Source organism: Sturnira hondurensis, unplaced genomic scaffold (genome assembly GCF_014824575.4).
Source record: "Sturnira hondurensis isolate 20B ecotype Veracruz unplaced genomic scaffold, ASM1482457v3 Scaffold0007406, whole genome shotgun sequence".
Taxonomy (NCBI): domain Eukaryota; kingdom Metazoa; phylum Chordata; class Mammalia; order Chiroptera; family Phyllostomidae; genus Sturnira; species Sturnira hondurensis.
The window spans coordinates 195,594-214,414 of NW_028080037.1; the positions used below are offsets into that span (position 1 = coordinate 195,594).

At 42.3% G+C, this 18,821-nt stretch overlaps 1 protein-coding gene and 1 non-coding gene across 9 annotated transcripts; one reads left to right on the top strand and one right to left on the bottom strand.

The window, feature by feature from the left end:
- Positions 1-50: 50 nt before the first annotated feature.
- On the bottom strand, positions 51-18,356 carry ZNF84 (zinc finger protein 84). Of its 8 annotated transcripts, XM_037051785.1 has the most exons (8): positions 18,144-18,356; positions 17,627-17,745; positions 16,217-16,325; positions 13,401-13,580; positions 11,701-11,897; positions 7,132-7,258; positions 6,333-6,428; positions 51-2,986 (listed from the first exon to the last, which is right to left on the bottom strand). In XM_037051785.1, exons 5-8 carry the CDS (start codon positions 11,713-11,715, stop codon positions 1,002-1,004), a joined length of 2,223 nt encoding a protein of 740 aa, XP_036907680.1. In that variant the 5' UTR covers positions 11,716-11,897; positions 13,401-13,580; positions 16,217-16,325; positions 17,627-17,745; positions 18,144-18,356; the 3' UTR covers positions 51-1,001. The 8 variants fall into 8 exon arrangements, with proteins under 8 accessions (XP_036907680.1, XP_036907674.1, XP_036907677.1 ...); XM_037051779.1 differs by lacking the exon at positions 13,401-13,580; XM_037051782.1 differs by lacking the exon at positions 13,401-13,580 and having other exon boundaries at positions 18,275-18,326.
- On the top strand, positions 12,240-12,421 carry LOC118991361 (U2 spliceosomal RNA). Its single transcript, XR_005067391.1, has one exon. It is a non-coding gene; the product is annotated as a U2 spliceosomal RNA (small nuclear RNA).
- Positions 18,357-18,821: the final 465 nt, after the last annotated feature.

Here is an 18,821-nt window from a genome sequence, read left to right on the forward strand (position 1 = left end):
ATTAAGTAACAACAATATACCCTCTTTATATGCCAAATGATAGGGAAATGAGATGCGGTGTTTCTATTGAAGCTCTTATTTAGCAGTAAGACATGCTACATTACTTACCATTTTTATATTATCAGTAAGACAGAAAACAAGTTGTACATGATGTGTCTCGACAGACATCACAGGCACTACACATGTCCACCTCATGCTCCCAACTACATTACCATGTGCTTTTTCACAGTACAACACACATTATGTGACAAAGGAAAGTAAGCCACAAACACCACTAAGAAATTCCTTATTTAGATTTTTCAATGACTCAGTTTATTCACATATATTTAAAACTCCATACTTCAGAGTGAAAACCTGTCAACCATCTAGAATTGGATAGAATTGCATACAAAAATTACATGGCTTCCCTTTATAGCATTATTTCTAGGACACATATTTCCAATGTCTTTAAATTGTTAGGTTTACCCACAACATGAATTGTCCAAAATACAGTATGATTGGATTACTTGCTAAAGACTGTTCCGTATTTAGTGGCTTGATAAAATTTCATTCCTGAAGGCATTTTCTTCTGTACAACAAGCTGTCATTTCTTGATAAAAATATTACCTCAAGTGCCACATTCAGGGGGGTTCCCTTCACTCACTGGACTAGGATTTATCCCCAGTGGGAGTATTTCTAACAGCCAATGAGATCTGCCCCCTGGAATGCTTTCTAATATTCTCAGTATTCCTCTTCACTGTTAATTTTCTACTGCATAAGGTGTAACTATAGTTTGAAAGCCTTTGGACATACACTGCATTTCATGGGCTCATTCCATGCTATGAATTCTGATATATAAACATGTCAATCTGATGAAAGCCTTCCCTACATAACCTCATTTAAAGTTCCTACCCAAAATAACACTGACATATATAATGTGATCTATTATCTGACTTACCAACTGCACTTTCTGAAGTACAATGAGTTAAGGTCTCTTTCAAAGACTAATATTAAGTCAATGTCTATAATTTCTTTACTGTATGAGTTCTCTGATGATTAATGAGCTGAGACTTTTGGGAGAAGGCTTTCCCACATTCATTACATTGATAAGGTTTCTCTCCAGTATGAATTCTCTGATGATTAACAAGCTGTGACTTCTGGGAGAACGCCTTCATACACTCACTGCATCCATAGGGCCTCTCTCCTGTATGTGTCCTCTGATGTGGTATCAGGTGTGATTTCCGAGAGAAGGCTTTGCCACATTCACTGCACTGAAAGGGTTTCTCTCCTGTATGTATTCTCTGATGATTGATGAGACTTGATTTCTCCCTGAAGGCTTTTCTACATTCACCGCATTCATAAGGTTTTTCTCCTGTATGAGTTCGGTGATGTCTAATTAGCTCTGACTTCTCAAAGAAAGCTTTCCTACAAAGACTGCATTCATAAGGTTTCTCTCCTGTGTGGATTCTCTGATGAGTGTTGAGCTGAGATTTCTGGGAGAAGGCTTTTTCACAGTCCCTGCATTCATAGGGTTTTTCTCCTGTATGAGTTCTCTGGTGAGTTGCAAGACTTGACTTCTCGCCAAAGGCTTTCCCACATTCGGTGCATTCATAGGGTTTCTCTCCTGTGTGTGTCCGCTGATGCGATATGAGATGGGACTTCTGACAAAAGGCTTTCCCACATTCAGTGCACACATAGGGCTTTTCTCCTGTGTGAATTCTCTGATGATTAGTGAGGCTTAATTTCTCACTGAAAGCTTTCCCACACTCACTGCAGGCATAGGGTTTCTCTCCTGTGTGAGTTCTCTGATGTCTAACAAGCTGGGATTTCCTGCTGAAGGCCCGCCCACACTTACTGCATACAAAGGGTTTCTCGCCTGTGTGTGTCATCTGATGTGAAATCAGATGTGACTTCTGGGAGAAGGCTTTCCCACACTGAATGCATCCATGAGGTTTCTCTCCTGTGTGCGTTCTCTGATGATTGATGAGACTTGACCTCTCTCTAAAGGCTTTCTGACATTCGCTGCATTCATAGGGCTTCTCTCCAGTGTGAATTGTCTGGTGTCTAATGAGCTCTGATTTCTCAAAAAAGGCTTTTCTACAATCAGTACATCCGTAAGGTTTGGTTCCTGTGTGAGTCCTGTGATGTGTAACAAGCTGTGACTTCCTGCTAAAAGCCTTCCTGCACTCTCTGCATTCAAAGGGTTTCTCTCCTGTATGGATTCTCTGATGATTAATGAGATTTGACTTTTCACTAAAGGCTCTCCCGCATTCGCTGCATACGTAGGGTTTTTCCCCTGTATGTGTCCTCCAGTGCGATATAAGATGTGACTTCCGGGAGAAGGCTTTCCCACATTCACCACATTCATATGGCTTCTCTCCTGTGTGTGTCCTCTGATGGGATGTGAGCTGTGACTTTTGGGAGAAGGCTTTCCCACACTGGCTACAATTATAAGGTTTCTCTCCTGTATGAGTTCTGTGGTGTGTGACAAACTGTGACTTCTGTGGAAAGGTTTTGCCACATTTACCACAGCCATAGGCTAACTCTCTTACATGTCTACTCTGGTGTTTAATGAGACTTGATCTCTTACTGAAGCGTTTCCTACATTCACTGCATTCATAAAGCTTCTCCCCTAAACGATTTCTGTGATATATAATAATCTGTGACTTCTTATAGATAATTTTGTCATATTTATCACACTCATAGTATTTTAACCAAGTATCAGTTTCTTCAGTCTTGCTATGCATAAACAACTTATCAAATACATTTAAGTCACCTGGTTCTGTTTTTTTATAGTCAACTTTTGGAAGAAGTAAGTCTAAATTATGTTTTAAAATTAATCCATCTACATCACCTTCATCATTCGACTTCCTTAAAGGAACAAGGTTTATGCTCAGATTGAAATTTTTTCCAAATGTATCACATTCATAATCTTGTTTCACATTTTTAAGCTCCTCTTGGTTATCCTGGTGCCACATCATGTGACCATTTACTTGCAAGACTTGTTCTATAAAGGAAAAAAAAACACCAAATCTGTGAATTCTCCTATGGGTGTGCTGAATAAAAAGCTACAAATGTTATTTAAAGGCATGGATGCTTTTTAAGGTTAGTTTTGTAGTCTGACATAAGCTCCAATAACAATGTCTACACTCTAGATACTAAAAATAAAAATAAGAGAAATGCTATAAACAGGAAAGAGTGTACTGTTACCTTTGGTTGTTGTTAAAGTTTAAAACAAGGCAGACTGAAAAATATATCAGAAGCAATGGGGAATAAAGAGAGGAAGTTGGAGGAAGCACTGATCCAATGTTCTGAGGAATTAATTTACTTAACACCTACTGACTACATATTCTGTGTTCCAGGTGGTGTGTGATGTACGAGACACATAAAAGAATAAGACTTTGCCATCATGAAACTTACATTCAATTAGAAAACCTAATAAATAGATTATATATATATTTTTTTAACCCACACCTTAAAATATATTTATTGATTTTAGAGAAAGATGAAGGAGAGAGAGAAAGAAACACTGATGTAAGAGAGAAACATTTAAATGCAAAATTGAAATAATATACGCAAATGTTTCATCTTATATAAGTTCTAAGCTACTGGGAGGTATTTTCTGTCTCTTACTTTTTATCATTTTGGCAGTCATTATTAAAGCACTGGGTCTCAAATAATGTGGTACACAGAAGTCACTAGCAGGTTCTCAAATTACAAATTCCAGTCTCAGAACACCCAACTTAAAAACTGTATGTGGCCCCTGACTGGTGCCTCAGTGGCTTGGGCATCATCCTGCAAGCTAAAGGTCCCCATTCCACTCTCTATCAGGGCACATGTCTTTGCTGTAGGCCAGGGCACCAACTGAGGGCATGCAAGAGGCGATTGATCAATATTTCTCTTGCACATCGCTGTTTCTCTCCCTCCACCCCTCTTTTCCTCTTAATAATAAATGTTATTTTATTTTTTTAATTTTTCATTTATTTAAGTAACAATAAAAATGTTTATTAAAGAATTAAAAATAAAAATAATTAAAACAAATTAAATTTTTTTCATTTATTTATTTCTAGGGAGAGGAGAAGGGAGGGAGAAAGAGAGAGAGAGAAACATCAACATGTAGTTGCCTCTTGCACACCCAGCCCACAACCCAGGCAGGTGCCCTGATTGGGAATCGAACCAGCGATCCCTGTAGTTCACAAATTTGCACTCAATCTCACTGAGACACATCAGCCAGGGCTAAAAATAAGTGTTAATGATCTTAAAACACACACACACACACACACACACACACACACACACATGCACATATATACAACCCTACCCCTCTGGTAACTGACCCATTATGCCTGTCATTGGGAAAAAATACCCTCAAGTGATCTGACCCACATCTGGTTAAAAACATCTGTATTAAAACCATGGGTTTATGACACTACCAAAATATGAACAGTGAAAGGACAGAAAACTCACAGCTATTAACAACCACACCTAAAACAAAAGCAAACTAAGAGGACAGCTAGATCAGGAGCAGAACCATAGAAATGGAGATCACATGGAGGGTTAGCAACAGGGGAGTGGGAGGAGGAGAAGGGGGGAGAAGGTACGGAAAATAGCATAGACAGTAGGTAGAAAATAGATAGGGGAGAGGGCAAGAATAGTATGGGAAATATAGAATCTAAAGAACTTGCGACACGTGGACATAAACTAAAGGGGGGAATGGTGGGGGAGGGGGTGTGCAGGGTGGAGGGGAATGAAGGGGGAAAATAGGACAACTGTAATGGCATAATCAATAAAATATATTAAAAAAAACAATGGGCTTATGAAGACATTTATTGAATGAGTATAATATGTTCCATAATGAAAGATATGAAGTTAGAAGCCTTTGTGTATAAGTGTGCAAACAAAGCTCAGGAACCAACCAACTAAAAACTATCATACACAATGTGATCCAGTCTAGGAAAGGAAATCAGAAAACAATGAGAAAAAATGTAGGCTGGAGCAGTCAAGAAACATCTCCTGAACATGAATGCACTGAAAACGGAGTCTGTGCAGAAAGGGTCAAGAGGTCCTAAATATAGAAAGCATAACACAAAAGTTCGGATGCAGAAAAGAATATCACAACTGAAAACTTTGAGAAATGTTTAAATGGAGTTGACCATGAACATGAAAGGGGGAAACAGACAGACAACACGGAGGTCAGTGAATAGATTACATGCTGTAGCAGGTGCTCTTGCTGCCTCATCTACACCCAGGGGACACCTGCAGCTCGGGTGGATGGTGGGGCTTATCCCAGGCACCCACATCTCTCCACTGGAGAACTTTCCTGGGCTGTAAGGGCACTCCTGGTTCCCAGGCAGGGATGCTGGACACTATGAAGTCAATGTTCCGGAGCAACGCTCAATCAGAAATAGCAGTGAGAAGGTGACAGCCAGCTCCTTGATTCCCTAGGGGGCCCCCAGCAGCACCAAGTGTGCATGGCTCACCCCTCGCTTTCTCCCACTGCACCATGTGAATCACATCCCCAGTAAAGCCTTGCCCTCGGACAGTTATCTCACGGTCTGCTTTTGAGGGAACCCAAAATTGGTTGATGTCAAATAGCAGACAATGAGCAGGAAGGTTTAACTGATAAAAGTAGTGCTGGATGCTCCAGGAACTCAAATGGTGGCATCACTGAACTTACAAAAGATTAAAATCTGAGTCTTTCTAGCAATTTGGGAACTTCAGGAATGAGACAGGATGGGCCTAGTTTTAAGTGGGAGTTGAGGAGGGAATGCTTTAAAAATATATATCCGAAGGGGGAAAAACCATAAATAATCGAAAGAATGGTAGAAAGAGATCACGCAATGCACTCCACGGCACGTAGCCTATAGCACAAGCAGAGCAGAACCTGACTCAACAGGGAGGACAAGAACAGCATGTCTGGGAGGAATGTTGAGCCCATTCCCTATCATAAGGTGGAACAGAGTGGGCTTTCACAGGGTATTTCTCAGGGCATCAAACACATCCAAAACGAGGAAAAAGATAATAGTTTTTAAATGTACAAGCAAAGGTGTCTTTGACCAGAGGGCAAGGGAAGGCAGAGGAGAGTAAACAGGCCAGAGGCGGAAAACCGAACCAGAGGTCAAAGCCCAAGATGTGACAGATGGGGAGTAACATCACAGCCCAGACAAGCTAGAAACATTTCACTTTACGCTGCAAGCACAGAAGCAGCGGTAAATGTGGTTTCCCGAGCAGCTTGTGTCACAGGCTGAGGCGAGAGAAGGAGCATCTGCAGCACATCTGAAAGATGGCAACGCACCGACTGGCTGAGACTGCACTTCTGCCTTCTCCCACCTGCCTGGTCCTCATGCACTCACCTGCAGAGTCTGACCTCGGAATCTCTCCATCTCCTACCCAAGGCTCTTCTCCTTGTTCCAACTTGAAGATGACATCAGGTTTCATAGATCCATACCCTGTTCAAGGGAAATCACAAAGGCCTTGGCCCTGAATACTTGGACTTTAGGGCCTGAGGAATGGGCAAGTTTTGGCGTTAGAACTGACCCAGTTAAGCTAACCATCTGTAAATCAAAGGATGGTTAATAATTCTCAGAGTGAGTAATTCTCAGGGAAACAGTAATGGTCTCCCTGGTGGCTGACAAAGTCTAAGAAGTTGTTTCACATCCAAAACCGTTAAACACTTCACAAGCTCTAGAGCCAGCCTGCCTGGGTTCAAATCCTGACTGTTCCATTTACTCCATCAGTCCTTGGGAAAGATACTTGACCTTTCTTACCTTCGATTTCCTCATCAAACAGAGGGAAGCTTTCTTTACCTCTGTAAAATCACACCTTTTACAAAGGATCATCCCAATGAGTAGCCGAGTCAGGACGAGAACAGTACAGGGGACACAGGAAGTTGTCTGCACGAGGTGTTCCCACCACCGGGACTATCACTGTGCGTTTCAGAGGCTGCACAACAACACTAAGACTTCATCGTGGAAAGGTGAGATCCAAATACTTCACCTCCCATCCCAGTCCAAGAATCTTTGATCTCCTATCTTTAGGCCCAAACTCATTACCAATTCAGAGCCCCAGAAGCTCTCAACAACTAAAAACAAAACAAAAACCGAAACAACACGGTATTGGGCACAACGAGGTCCTCTGGGAAGCTTCTCTTACCCAGTGCCACTAGGCTGCTATAGTTCTCCAACATGACATCCTTGTATAAGTCCTTCTGAGACGGGTCCAGCAGTTGCCACTCCTTCTGGGTGAAGTCCACAGACAAATCTTCAAAGGCGAATGGCCCCTGTAAAAGCACAATCCCGCTGAATCCAAGGCAGTTACTCCTCGGTGATGGAGAAAGCCAGGCCGGAGCTTGAGCACACTGCTCTGCCCAGAGCAAGTCCGAGACTGCCGGGACCACTGTGCTGCATGGTGGGACAAAAGGCTGTAACGGTTCCTTCCATCCTTCCGTTTATACATGGCTTTGTGTACATCGGACAAATTTGTGCACAACGAACTCCCTGTATTCTGTTACATTAAAATCTATGGTTTTGCCTTGTTCTTTGAATGACTCATTTATTTACCCATGAAAGACTTTATAACATATGCATTGCACATGTAGAAATTATTGATTCCCTGTGTGAATATCCTCTGACCAAAAAAAAGGATTTAGCAGTTAATTCTGTAAACATTTAATACAGAATTATTTTCAATCTTACCAAATTCTTATGGAACATAAAAGCAAAAAAATAACCCTAAACTTTTTGATACCAGCATAACCTTGGTAAGAAAGGAAAAGGCCATTCACATGAACACCGATGTGAAAATCCTAAACATGCTACTAAATTATAGTAAGCAATACATAAAGGAAAACATTCAGACTAGATTAGTTTACCGTAAATAAAAAATAAGTCAGCCCTAGCTGGTGTGGCTCAGTGGATTGAGCACCGGCCTGTAGAGTAAAAGGTTGTCAGTTGGATTCCCAGTCAGGGCACATGCCTGGGTTGCAGGCCAGGTCCTCAGTAGGGGACACATGAGAGGCAACCACACATTGATGTTTCTCTCCCTGTCTTCCTCCCTTCCTCCCACTCTGTCTAAAAATAAATAAATAAAATCTTCAAAAAAATAAGTCAAGGATATTCACTACCTTAACAGAGTAAGAAAAACTATCTAATCACCTCAATAGGAGCCCATCAAGTATATCTGCAAAGGGAAGCATGTATATGACAAGAACTGCAAATACAGAAGAATCTAACACCATTTAAAAAAGCAGCTTTAAAATTTATAAAAAGGAATAGATTTCTGAAGGAAGCAGCAGATGAAAAAGAGAAAATCAACAAACTAAAAATTGAAAAACAATTCCCATTTATTTGTTATAAAAAGTCTTGGGAAACTAGGAATTTAGGTGGAATTTCTTTTTACTAAAAAAGGTATAGCTGAGCCCTGGGTGAGTTCTCGAAAACTAAATAAATAAAATCTTAAAAAAAGAAAAGGTTTAGCTGACATTTTCAGAACATGGAAAATCTCATTAAGTCTAAAGAAAAATTATTAGAATTATAAGTAAGCTTAAAAAGTCCCTAGAAAGCCCTGCCAGTCGGCACAGTTGGTGGGAGTGTCATCTCGTATACTGAAAGGCTGCAGTTCAGTCACCATTTGGGAAGCAACCGATCGATGTTTCTCTCTTACATCAGTGTCTCTCTCTCTTCCTCACACACACACAAAAAGTTCCTCTATACAAAGTCAATATGCAAACATCTACAATATGTCCATGCTCTGGTAACAAAAGCTTTCAAAAATACAAAAATTTGAAGTTACCATTTACTGTCAAAATGAAGAGTTGCAGGTCTGGGGCAAAACAGTTGTACAGCCCTGGCTGGTGTGGCTCACTGGACCTACCACCGGCCCTCGAACTGAAAGGTCACCGTTTTGATTCCCAGGCAGGGTTCATGCCTGGCTTGTGGGTCGGGTCCCTGGTTGGGGGCGCACAAGAGGGAATCGATCAATGTTTCCCTTGCATATCAATGTTTCTCTCCCTCAATTTCCCCCTCCCTTCCCCCTCACTAAAAGATAATAAATAAAATCTTTAAAAAATAACTGTACAATCTGAGCCTTGAGCTATCTTGCCAAGCTAGAAAGCAGTATTCTAGTTAATAAAGCAGAAACGATAGAAGTAGAATGTTGTAAGTTTGCAGCCCCTAATGAAATACTCCATCCAAGCAGTGATAATAGACAGAAGCAAATATTATGAGCCTCCTGAAAGGAAATACAAACTCTGAAACATTCATATCAAAATCTCAAACTTGAATCTGATCAAGGCTCTAGATCAGATCTGTCCCAGTTTCTAAGGTGATGGACATTTTCTTTTTTTAAAAAGAGATTTTATTTATTTATTTTTAGAGAGGAAAGGAGGGAGAAAGAGAGAGAGAGGAACATCAATGTATGGTTTCCTCTTGGATGTCCCCTACCAGGGACCTGTCCTGCAGCCCAGGCATGCACCCTGACTGGGAATCGAACCCACCAACCCTTTGGTTCACAGGTTGGCACTCAATCCACTGAGCCACACTAGCCAGGGCGATAGAAATATTCTTTATCTGTGCTATCCAATTCCTGGCTGTCCTCACTAGTTTATGTCTAGTGAGCCCCGAGGCTGGTGTGACTAAGGAGCTTAATTAATTTAAATTTAAACAGTCCACAGACAGCGGCTGCTATATGGGACAGCACACCTCCAGATCCACCACCATATAAGAAACACGCTGGAGAAGCGATTGGTAAATGTGACAGTGGGAACTACAGAATTAAAAACCTGGCTTCTTCAACAGATAATATGGCTAGAAACCATAAGAACTGCAAAAAGATGAAGAGACTTAAGAGACAGATGAACCGACTGCACTGTATGAACGTTATTTAGATTGTAATTCAAACAAACTATAAAGGAAGCAGTTTATGAGTTCCGAGACCACTGGGAATTTAGACACTGACTGGATTTAGTGATCAATATTAAGCAGCTGCCTTATTAAAGGCTGTAATTGCAATGATCTCACAAACAAAATGTTAAGTGAAAGAAACAAACACAAAGTGAAAGAACATGAATGAGTCTAGTCTAGCGATTTTCAATCTTTTTCATCTCATAACACACATACACTAAGCACTGAGATTCTGCCCTGGGTGGTGAGGCTCAGTGGACTGAGCGCCAGCCTGGGAACCGAACCACCACGAGCTTCATACCCGGTCAGAGCACACACCTGGGTTATAGTCCAGGTCCCCAGTTGGAGGCATGTGAGAGGCAACCAATTGATGTATCTCTTGCACACCGATGTTTCTTTCTTCCTCCCTTCCCCTCTCTAAAAGTAAATAAAATAAAAACAAAGAAATGTCTGGCCCTGACTGGTATAGCTCAGTGGATTGAGCACAGGCCTGTGAACCACACACTCTCAGTTCGATTCCCAGTCAGGGCACATGCCTGGGTTGCGGGCCAGTTCTCAGCAGAGGACGCGTGAGAGGCGACCATACATTGGTATTTCTCTCCTGTCCTTCCCATCCCCTCTAGAGATAAATAAAGAAAATCTTTAAAAAAAACGAAAGAAAGAAAGAAATGTCTGCAGCACATCAAAAACTGTGTTCCATTATTTCCCCATTTGATTTTTTTAAAAAGGTGTAATTTTGATACATTCACACTGGATGGCCATTGTTGTGTTAGATGTTGACATTTTCTTGGTTGACCATCTCAGGAAAAACAGGTCTGTGCCCCTGACTCAGTGGCCAGGCGCCACACGGTTTGGAAGCCCCCAAGGCACACGAGCTGAGAACACACAAAGCCAACCTGCAGTGCTCAAGGGTGGAAACTTTGAGATAGAGGTGTAAGGGGAAGCAAGAAAAGGGTTGTAAGCCAGGTCCCGGCTGCCTGTCAGGAGGAAAGCGGTTGTGACAGCGGAGGGCACCTACCTCGTCCTTGGTCAGGAGCAGGAAGTTATGAACTATAATTGCATTCGGTTGAAAATTCATTAAGTTGTTCTTTTACTTTTTATGTACTTTCCTGCATGTGATTCTGCTTCACAACAGGAGGTAAATAAATAATTACGGTCACTAAGTCCTGCTTTGTCATTTTTGCTTTGGGTCACACTCTGTGTATAGCTATAAAGAAACCACCTTGAGATCTGTGTGTTTACTACAGTGTTCCTCTTCAGGACATCACCCACTACGTCATTTATTCAAAGACTTCCATCAAGCATGACCTAGGAACATTCACTTTATATGAAGAATCAATTTGCATAACATAGCTCACATACATGTTCGTATTTATTTATTACGAATGCCAAAAATTTGAGAACCAAGATTGCAGCTCATATTAATTATCAATATGAATATACTCAGTATTTATGGTTTATAAAAACTGAAGCCTTAAGACTGTCTCAGGGCCCAGTTACTGCTAATGCTCCAATTTTGTCCTGCTCTCAATCTCCTCTTCTGAGGCGGTTTTCTCCTGATTTCTGTCTGTCTTTTTTTTTTAATCCTCACTCAAGCAGATATAGCCTGCCTGGGGAAGGACAAACACCCTAGGCATGTGCCCAGATCAGGAATCAAAGCACAACCTTTAGATTACAGGACAATGCTCCAACCAAGCCCCAGGGCCAGGGCTCCCAATTTCTCAATTATTTTATTCATTGGGAGAAAGAAAATAATTTCACTGGGAGGCTTACACACTTCTAATCCCCTGGAAAAATAATGAGGAATAAACAATCAGCTCACCTGCAACATGGTCATTTTCTGTTCTCTGCAGAAAATGATTAGCAAGCCTGAGTCCTCTGTGTTTCCTCTGCTTGCACCGTGGAGCTCTGGTGTGGGGTCCTGGCTAGGTCTTCCACACTGAGAATGAATTCCTGGCTCCAGAACTCCTTTCTTATCTTGCAAGAGCAGGCTCACTATGGGGAAGCAGGACCTGTGGACTTAGGGATAAACGCGATTCAACTGGTATGTTTACACTATACCCAAGATCTTCCTCTGCTAAGACTGGGAATTCAGGACCTGCTAAACTCAGAGTGTAAGGTTCGTCTGCAGAACTGAAATAGGGCTACGGGGTAGGAACAAAACATAGTGTAAAAATGCAGCAGAAGTCTATGTTTCTGCAAAGAGATAAAAAATAACAGCAATAAAGTCAGTCTGGGGTCCATTCGGAGTTCACTGTGGACAGTGAAGTCTAAGTCCCTTTAAAAGGTGTGGTGAAGACACTCCATTTTAAACAGATGGAATTGTGGGAAACTCATGTGATCTGTATTAGAACACACTAGACTGCTTCTCAGCCTTTTGGCTAAGATCCAGCGTGGTACATTCTTAACTATCTAGTATCTGACACGTGGTCTATCTGAAGGAAAAACATTAAAGGGACTTTCGGAGATGGAACAGGAGCTTGTTCTATCCGCTCTGCACTTGGAACTGGTTCCACAATACTTTTAGGAACAGTGTGCCAAAAAAATATACAATAAACACATAAAAACAAATAGGTATTTCAATAAAACTTTTCCCTTTACTGGCTATGTAATTTTGGGTAAAAACAAACTTAATTTTAAAAAATTTATTTATTATTATTATTATTCTCACAGAGAGGTGGGAAAGGAGGGAGAGAGGGAAATATCAATCAGTTGCCTCTAGTTGCAACCTGACCAAGGGTCAAACCGGAAACCCAGGCATGTGCCCTGAGCAAGAACTGAACCAATGACCTTTCTGTTTGCAGGATGACACCGGACCAAGCCACACTGGTCAGGGTCGAACTTCATTTTGATGAGCTTTAGCTTCCTACTATAATCGTCAACTATAACCTTCTATAGCCCACGTCTGCCAGTTCTATCAGCTTCTGGAGGGTGTGTGCCAGGTCTCCCAGTACGATTACAGACCAGTGAGTTTTTCCATGTCAGTCCACTGATGTGCGCAGTACGTGCTTGACGCTACGCAGTTCGATGTACAGAGGTCATAGATCTCTGGGGAATGATTCCTTCATTATGTAACGACACTCCATATCCCAAATAATGCTGCTTTCTTGTCTTCCAAGCCTCCATGTCTTCACTTGCTAAAATGGTGGAGAGCATGGACCTCTGGCTGGCTCAGTGGGATCCTCAGGAATACACGAGATATTAAAAGGAAAGTGCCTAGTTCTTTGTAGTAACAATAGCTAACAACTGTGTCTTTTCTACACGTCACTAAGCACTTTATCATTTACCCTCACAGATGACTCAGTAAAGCAATTAGTAAAATCTCCATTTTATGGAAGAACTAAGTAAGACCTGCAGTGAAACTGTGCCCAGGACTGCACCGCTATTAAGCAGCAGACCTGGAATGTCATGTCCTCTCACTTTGTTGAGGGCATTAAGTACCAAAATCACAACGTCACCGGGTGTGTTTATTCACACGTCGACCCATAGAATTAGCTTATTTCCATGCACAAATTCAGTCACCTTATTTCCACAAAAACACAGCTGGAGAAGCTGCTCAGGCCACAGCACACGACAGAGCGGCACTCTGGAAGGAAACCGAGCTCCGCCCTTTCCCGCCTCTCTGGGATTCAAAGGTCAGCGCCCACTCGGAAACACACATGGAGGTTTCTCACAGCTACACCAGAAGTTATTCCCTTACACCTTAGATTATGAAAATATACGCAGCTTAGAACAGGAGCCGGCACACATCAGCACTGAACAAATACCAACCATAATTATTACTACAAAAGAAAAATATGACAGTGAAATTTTGAAATGTAGATCAACTAAGTAAGAATTATTACCTATGATAATAACCACACCACAGACAACCACTCTTAAGAAATGGTAGAAAATATCTGTACATTTTTAACAAAAATAAATACATGGAGTCAGGATGGGCGGGGTAGGACAAAATGGCGGCTGAACTGCAGCCCAGAAAAGATGGCTGACGTTGACCCGAAGAGGCGGGCTTTGCCAAAACAGATATCTGCATAGCAACCGGAGCCCGAGGAGAGTCACCAATGATACGCTGCCGCTTTGTTCAAAGGGGACCAATCCCCAGCTCCCACGAGGAGAGCCATCCAAAATAAAACCCCGCCATATTCCCTGCTCGGGTGGTGAGTTCCCTGGCCTCACCCTGCGGACCAGAGAACCTCATATGGGTGCACAAACTGCAATAAAGCTCTATACTGCCTGACTTTGTGGCTGACTGGCATTTCTTCCTTGGCAGAGCCTGAGAAAACTTTTCACAAGGTACATTTAAAAACTGTTTTTGTCACCCTGACTTATGCGGCTCAGGGGATTGAGCGCAAAGGGTCACTGGTTTGCTTCCCAGCCAGGGCACATGCCTGGGTTGTGGGCTGGGTCCCCAGTGGGGGGCGCTCAAGTGCAACCACACACTGATGTCTCTCTCCCTCTCTTTCTCCTTCCCTTCCCATCTCTGTAAAAATAAATAAATAAAATCTTTTTAAAAATTGCTTTTCTTTTTCCCCACTATAGAAGAACCATCTTACCAGATAAATAAAGTTCTATAGTATCACCAGCTTTCTTATATAAAACAATGAAAATGTAGAAAATAAAATATACTCATAAAAGAAAGCATACATAAAATATATAGAAAAATACTTGACAAGAAATATGTAAGATATACATGAAACAAACTAAAAACACCAATGGGGACTATAAAAATGGATTTCATTCGTGTATAATTTGGTCTTCTGGGACAGAAAGACTTAATATTACACTAAATAAAATTTAGTCAAAAATGATTTATATCTTTATTAACTCAGATCGCAACCTCAAAAAGTTTTCCTTCAATAAGCAATTCTAATTTTCATCTAGCAGCAAAAAGGTTCAGGAACAGCATGAAACCTTATGAAAATAAAAACTAATGAATATAAACAGGTCCGTGTGATATTAACAAATTTTATAAAATTATAATAATAATCAGAAAAGCATTTAACACTGACTGAAAAAATATACAGATAAATAAAGCATTATAGTCCAAATATGCAAGCATTTAGGATGCAGCTGGCATTTCAAAGCCAACAGTAAATGGATTACTTAACAAACAGAGGTGGTAACATCTTTATAGAACTAGTAAAATTAGTTATGTATCTCTTACAGTACAACACACTACTTCCAGGTCGATTATGCAAACTACAATACTGACTGAAGAAAACACAGTTGAATATTTATTTAGGTAACTAGGAGAAAATTTTTCCAAACATGATACAAATGTAAAAGCAATAGAGTTTTTTCCAAAAAAGTCAATACATTTAAACATTAAAAATGCAAAAACCTGTATGTGGTTAAAAAATATATCAATCATAAAGAACACACATACCCAAGTCAGGAAAACACACTCTCAACAAGTATGTCATTTCCTTCGAATTATGCTTCCACTTCACCTCATTTCACGTAGTAAAAATTCTAGCATTTTGCCCTGGCTGGTGGTGCTCAGTGGATTAAGCACTGCCCTGCAAACCAAAGGGTCACCAGTTTGATTCCCAGCCAGGGCATACACCTGGGTTGCGGCAGGGTACCCAGTGCAGGGTGCGTGAGAGGCAACCACGCATTGATGTTTCTCTCTTTCTCTTTCCCTTCCCCTCTCTAAAAATAAGTAAATAAAATCTTTTAAAAAAACTCTAGCATTTTAATGAATAAAACTATGTTTATCAGTGAAACCATTTCCTAAAGCACCAGGGCAACCCACAACGTGATTTTTAAGTTTCCTTTATAATCTTGTCAGAGACTATTTGGTGACGTTTAGTTGGGTTTCAGCGAGAGCTTGTGAAGAGTAGAGGTCAAAAGGAGGTTTATTTACTGCAGAGAATATACAGAATAGAGAATTGCAGGCAAACAGGGTTGTGTTAAGCCACCAGTACAGCAGTTAAAAAATCCTTCTGATAAGTTTCTTATAACAATGAAGACTTATACTTATTTTACTTTAATAAAAAATATTTTTGAAATTTGACCCTTGCAGGACAAGCGTCACCCCTAAACTTTTTTGTTTTAAAGTATTTATTTCTTTTCAGAGAGAGGGGATGGGAGGAAAAAAAGGAGAGAAAACATTGATGTTTGCCTCTCATTCACCTCCAGCTGGGGACCTGGCCCACAACCCAGGCCTGTGCCCCAACAGGGAATCAAACTGGCTTTCATTTTGCAGGCTGGTGCTCAATCCACTGAGCCGCATCAGCCAGGGCCCCCCACCCCACCCCCAAACTCTTGTATTTGGCTGTCACATGTCCCCTCATCTATGGAGACTTAAGCTCTTCATTGGTGTTTTTTTTTACCTTGGCCATTTCCATCAGGACACTGCAGCTCTCGGTTACAGCTCTCAGGTTTATCTTCAGGAGGAAGCTACCTTCCTCTTCATCCTGTAGTTCCACTCAGCATCAAGTTCTGAAAGAATTTCAGAGGAAAGAAAAAGAATAAAAAGTACCATTTATACTTAAGTGTCAATGTCCTGTACACCATATTGTCTGTTATAAAGCATTGAGCATACAGGTTCAGCAACTTGCCCCAGCATCAGTGACGCACCCAGGAAGTGGCAGATCTGGGCCACTAGTCCCATGCTGTCCACCCCAGAGCCAGTGACTGCAGCCTCTCAGCAATACTTCAGGGAGGGAAGGCCCTGTTTATATTCCCAGGACAGGAGCGATACAGTGCCCTGTGCAGAAAAGGTGGCAGCAGAGTGAGCACAAAAACAAGAGGAAGAGAGGTTCTTACAGGCCAATTGAAAAACTCCTGGGGTAAATTTAAACTCCCCAATTGGGAAAAACATTCCAAGTCACAAAAAGATATTCATGATATATTGTAATGGCTTTAAGCAGCACATGCAGCATATTCTCAATTTTGTTTTTGAAAAGTAAATACAAATAAGATGTACTGAAGACACACACTTACTGGCTAAAAGAAATGGACAAAACGCCAGCAGTGACTCTCTTGTTAATAGGACAAGGATTTGCATTGGAATGTTTACCAAGATTCTCCAAATTAACAACAGTGAACATATTTTAAATTATAATGGAAAAAAAATATAAAGATATATATCTTCCAAAAAAAAATATATCTTCCTAAAAAGACTTTATTTACTTAGAAAGAGGAGACATTGACTGGTTGCCTCCCATCCCCCAAACCAGGGGCCTGGCTGGGGACTCTGACCTGTGCCCGATGGGGAATCCAATCAGCGACCCCAGGGAGCCACACCAGTCAGGGTTAATTTTTTTTTTAATGTTAGTCCTTAAACCAAGAAAACAACCGGCAAGCAGAGCAGTTTCAGTCTAGCACTACATGGTTGAAACAAAGTAAACAACATAATAATTAAAATAAAAACTATGTGTTTTAACGAGAGCAAAAAGCCTCAAAGCTGGCGGGGCGGGGAGTAGTTCATTTCTTCCCACTCTCTCATTTTCATATGAAAATTGTTCAACCCGGAAAACGTGAGTGAAGATAAGGTGCTCAAGTCAGTGATGTCCGGTCCACAACAGCTGCTATCAAATTGCATTCCCCCCGCCCCCCAGGGTTGGGGGTGCCGGGGGCAGGGGAGAATTTTATTTATTTACTTATTTATTTAAGGGGAGAAATCCTTTAAAAACCTCCATTAAAAATGTACAGCGGGGATGAGTGCAATTGAGTTGGAGGAGACATCAGGCCCGGGAACCGTCCCCCTGGCCACCTACACGGGCGCCGCAGACACTCACGCAATCGGCTCCCCGGGTGCGGCCATAGGGTCCCAGCCTGTCAACGGGACCAGGCCGGGGCTCTCAGCCGAGCACATCCACGATGCCACCGGCGGGAGGCATTGCTTTAAAAAACCGACCTGAAAGATAACGTCCCAAAGAGATAAGAACCCAAGGGGCCGAGGGAACGAAGTCTCAGGAAAAAGGGCTGTGGACCACCCAGAGGCGGCGTGCTAACTCCTCCCGACCGACTCGCCGCACCCGAAGCACCGTCAGGATGCCACAGGGTCCCCAACTTCTCCGAAATACTGGGTCCCGGGCCTAGACCCAGGTCCCCCGCGCTCTGGCCAGATCCGTCGGCGCCCACCACACCCCACCGCGGGTACCCCGGACTCCCCGCCGGCCTAAGCGCGACGCCTACCGACTTCAAAGCCTGCAGCCCAGCGACCCCTACAGTCCGAACCGGAACCCCACACGCCCCGGCCGAGGGCCCTCCCAAGAAACCAAGGCCGGAATCCGAAACAACGCCGACACCCACCCGCCAAGTCTCCGACCTCGGACGCGCAGGATCCGGAACCACGTGACCCGGCAGCCGCCCCGCCCCCCGGCTAGCACAACGCCCCCGGCCCTTCAGACTTGGTGCGACTCCGGCGCCTCCGCGATTACTACCAGCTGCAACAGAGTACGAGGCTCCGTCCACACTTGCCTCTGCGCGGCTGCGAAGGACAAAGAGACAGTGTGCAACCCGCAAGCGTCGGTGACCATGCGAGTGCGCGTGCGCGAAAGCAAGGCGCCTTCGGACTACACTTCCCAGAAGACTTCGCGGTTTGGGCGTCCCGGAGTCCTAGGAACGACCGCTAGCACTCCAGCGAGTTGCTGGAATAGGCTTTTGGGAGAAATGTAAATAAATGGTTAGAATTTTAAAAGAGCAGGACTACAAACCTAAAAGTAGGTAAAAAAGAAAGACAAGTGGCCCTAATTGAGCGCCGGCTTCGAACCAAAGGGTCCCGGGTTGGATTCACAGTCCGGGCACATGGGCCAGGTTCCCGGAGGTGCGGGAGACCCAAGCACACATGGATGTTTCTCTCCCTCTCATTTCCTTTCCTTCTTTCTAAAAATATATAAATAACATCTTTTTTTAAAAAAGGATAATTGGCTTAATTTATTTGAGGAAACAAAGTAATACATTATGGAAAGCAGATAGGAATTAAAAGGA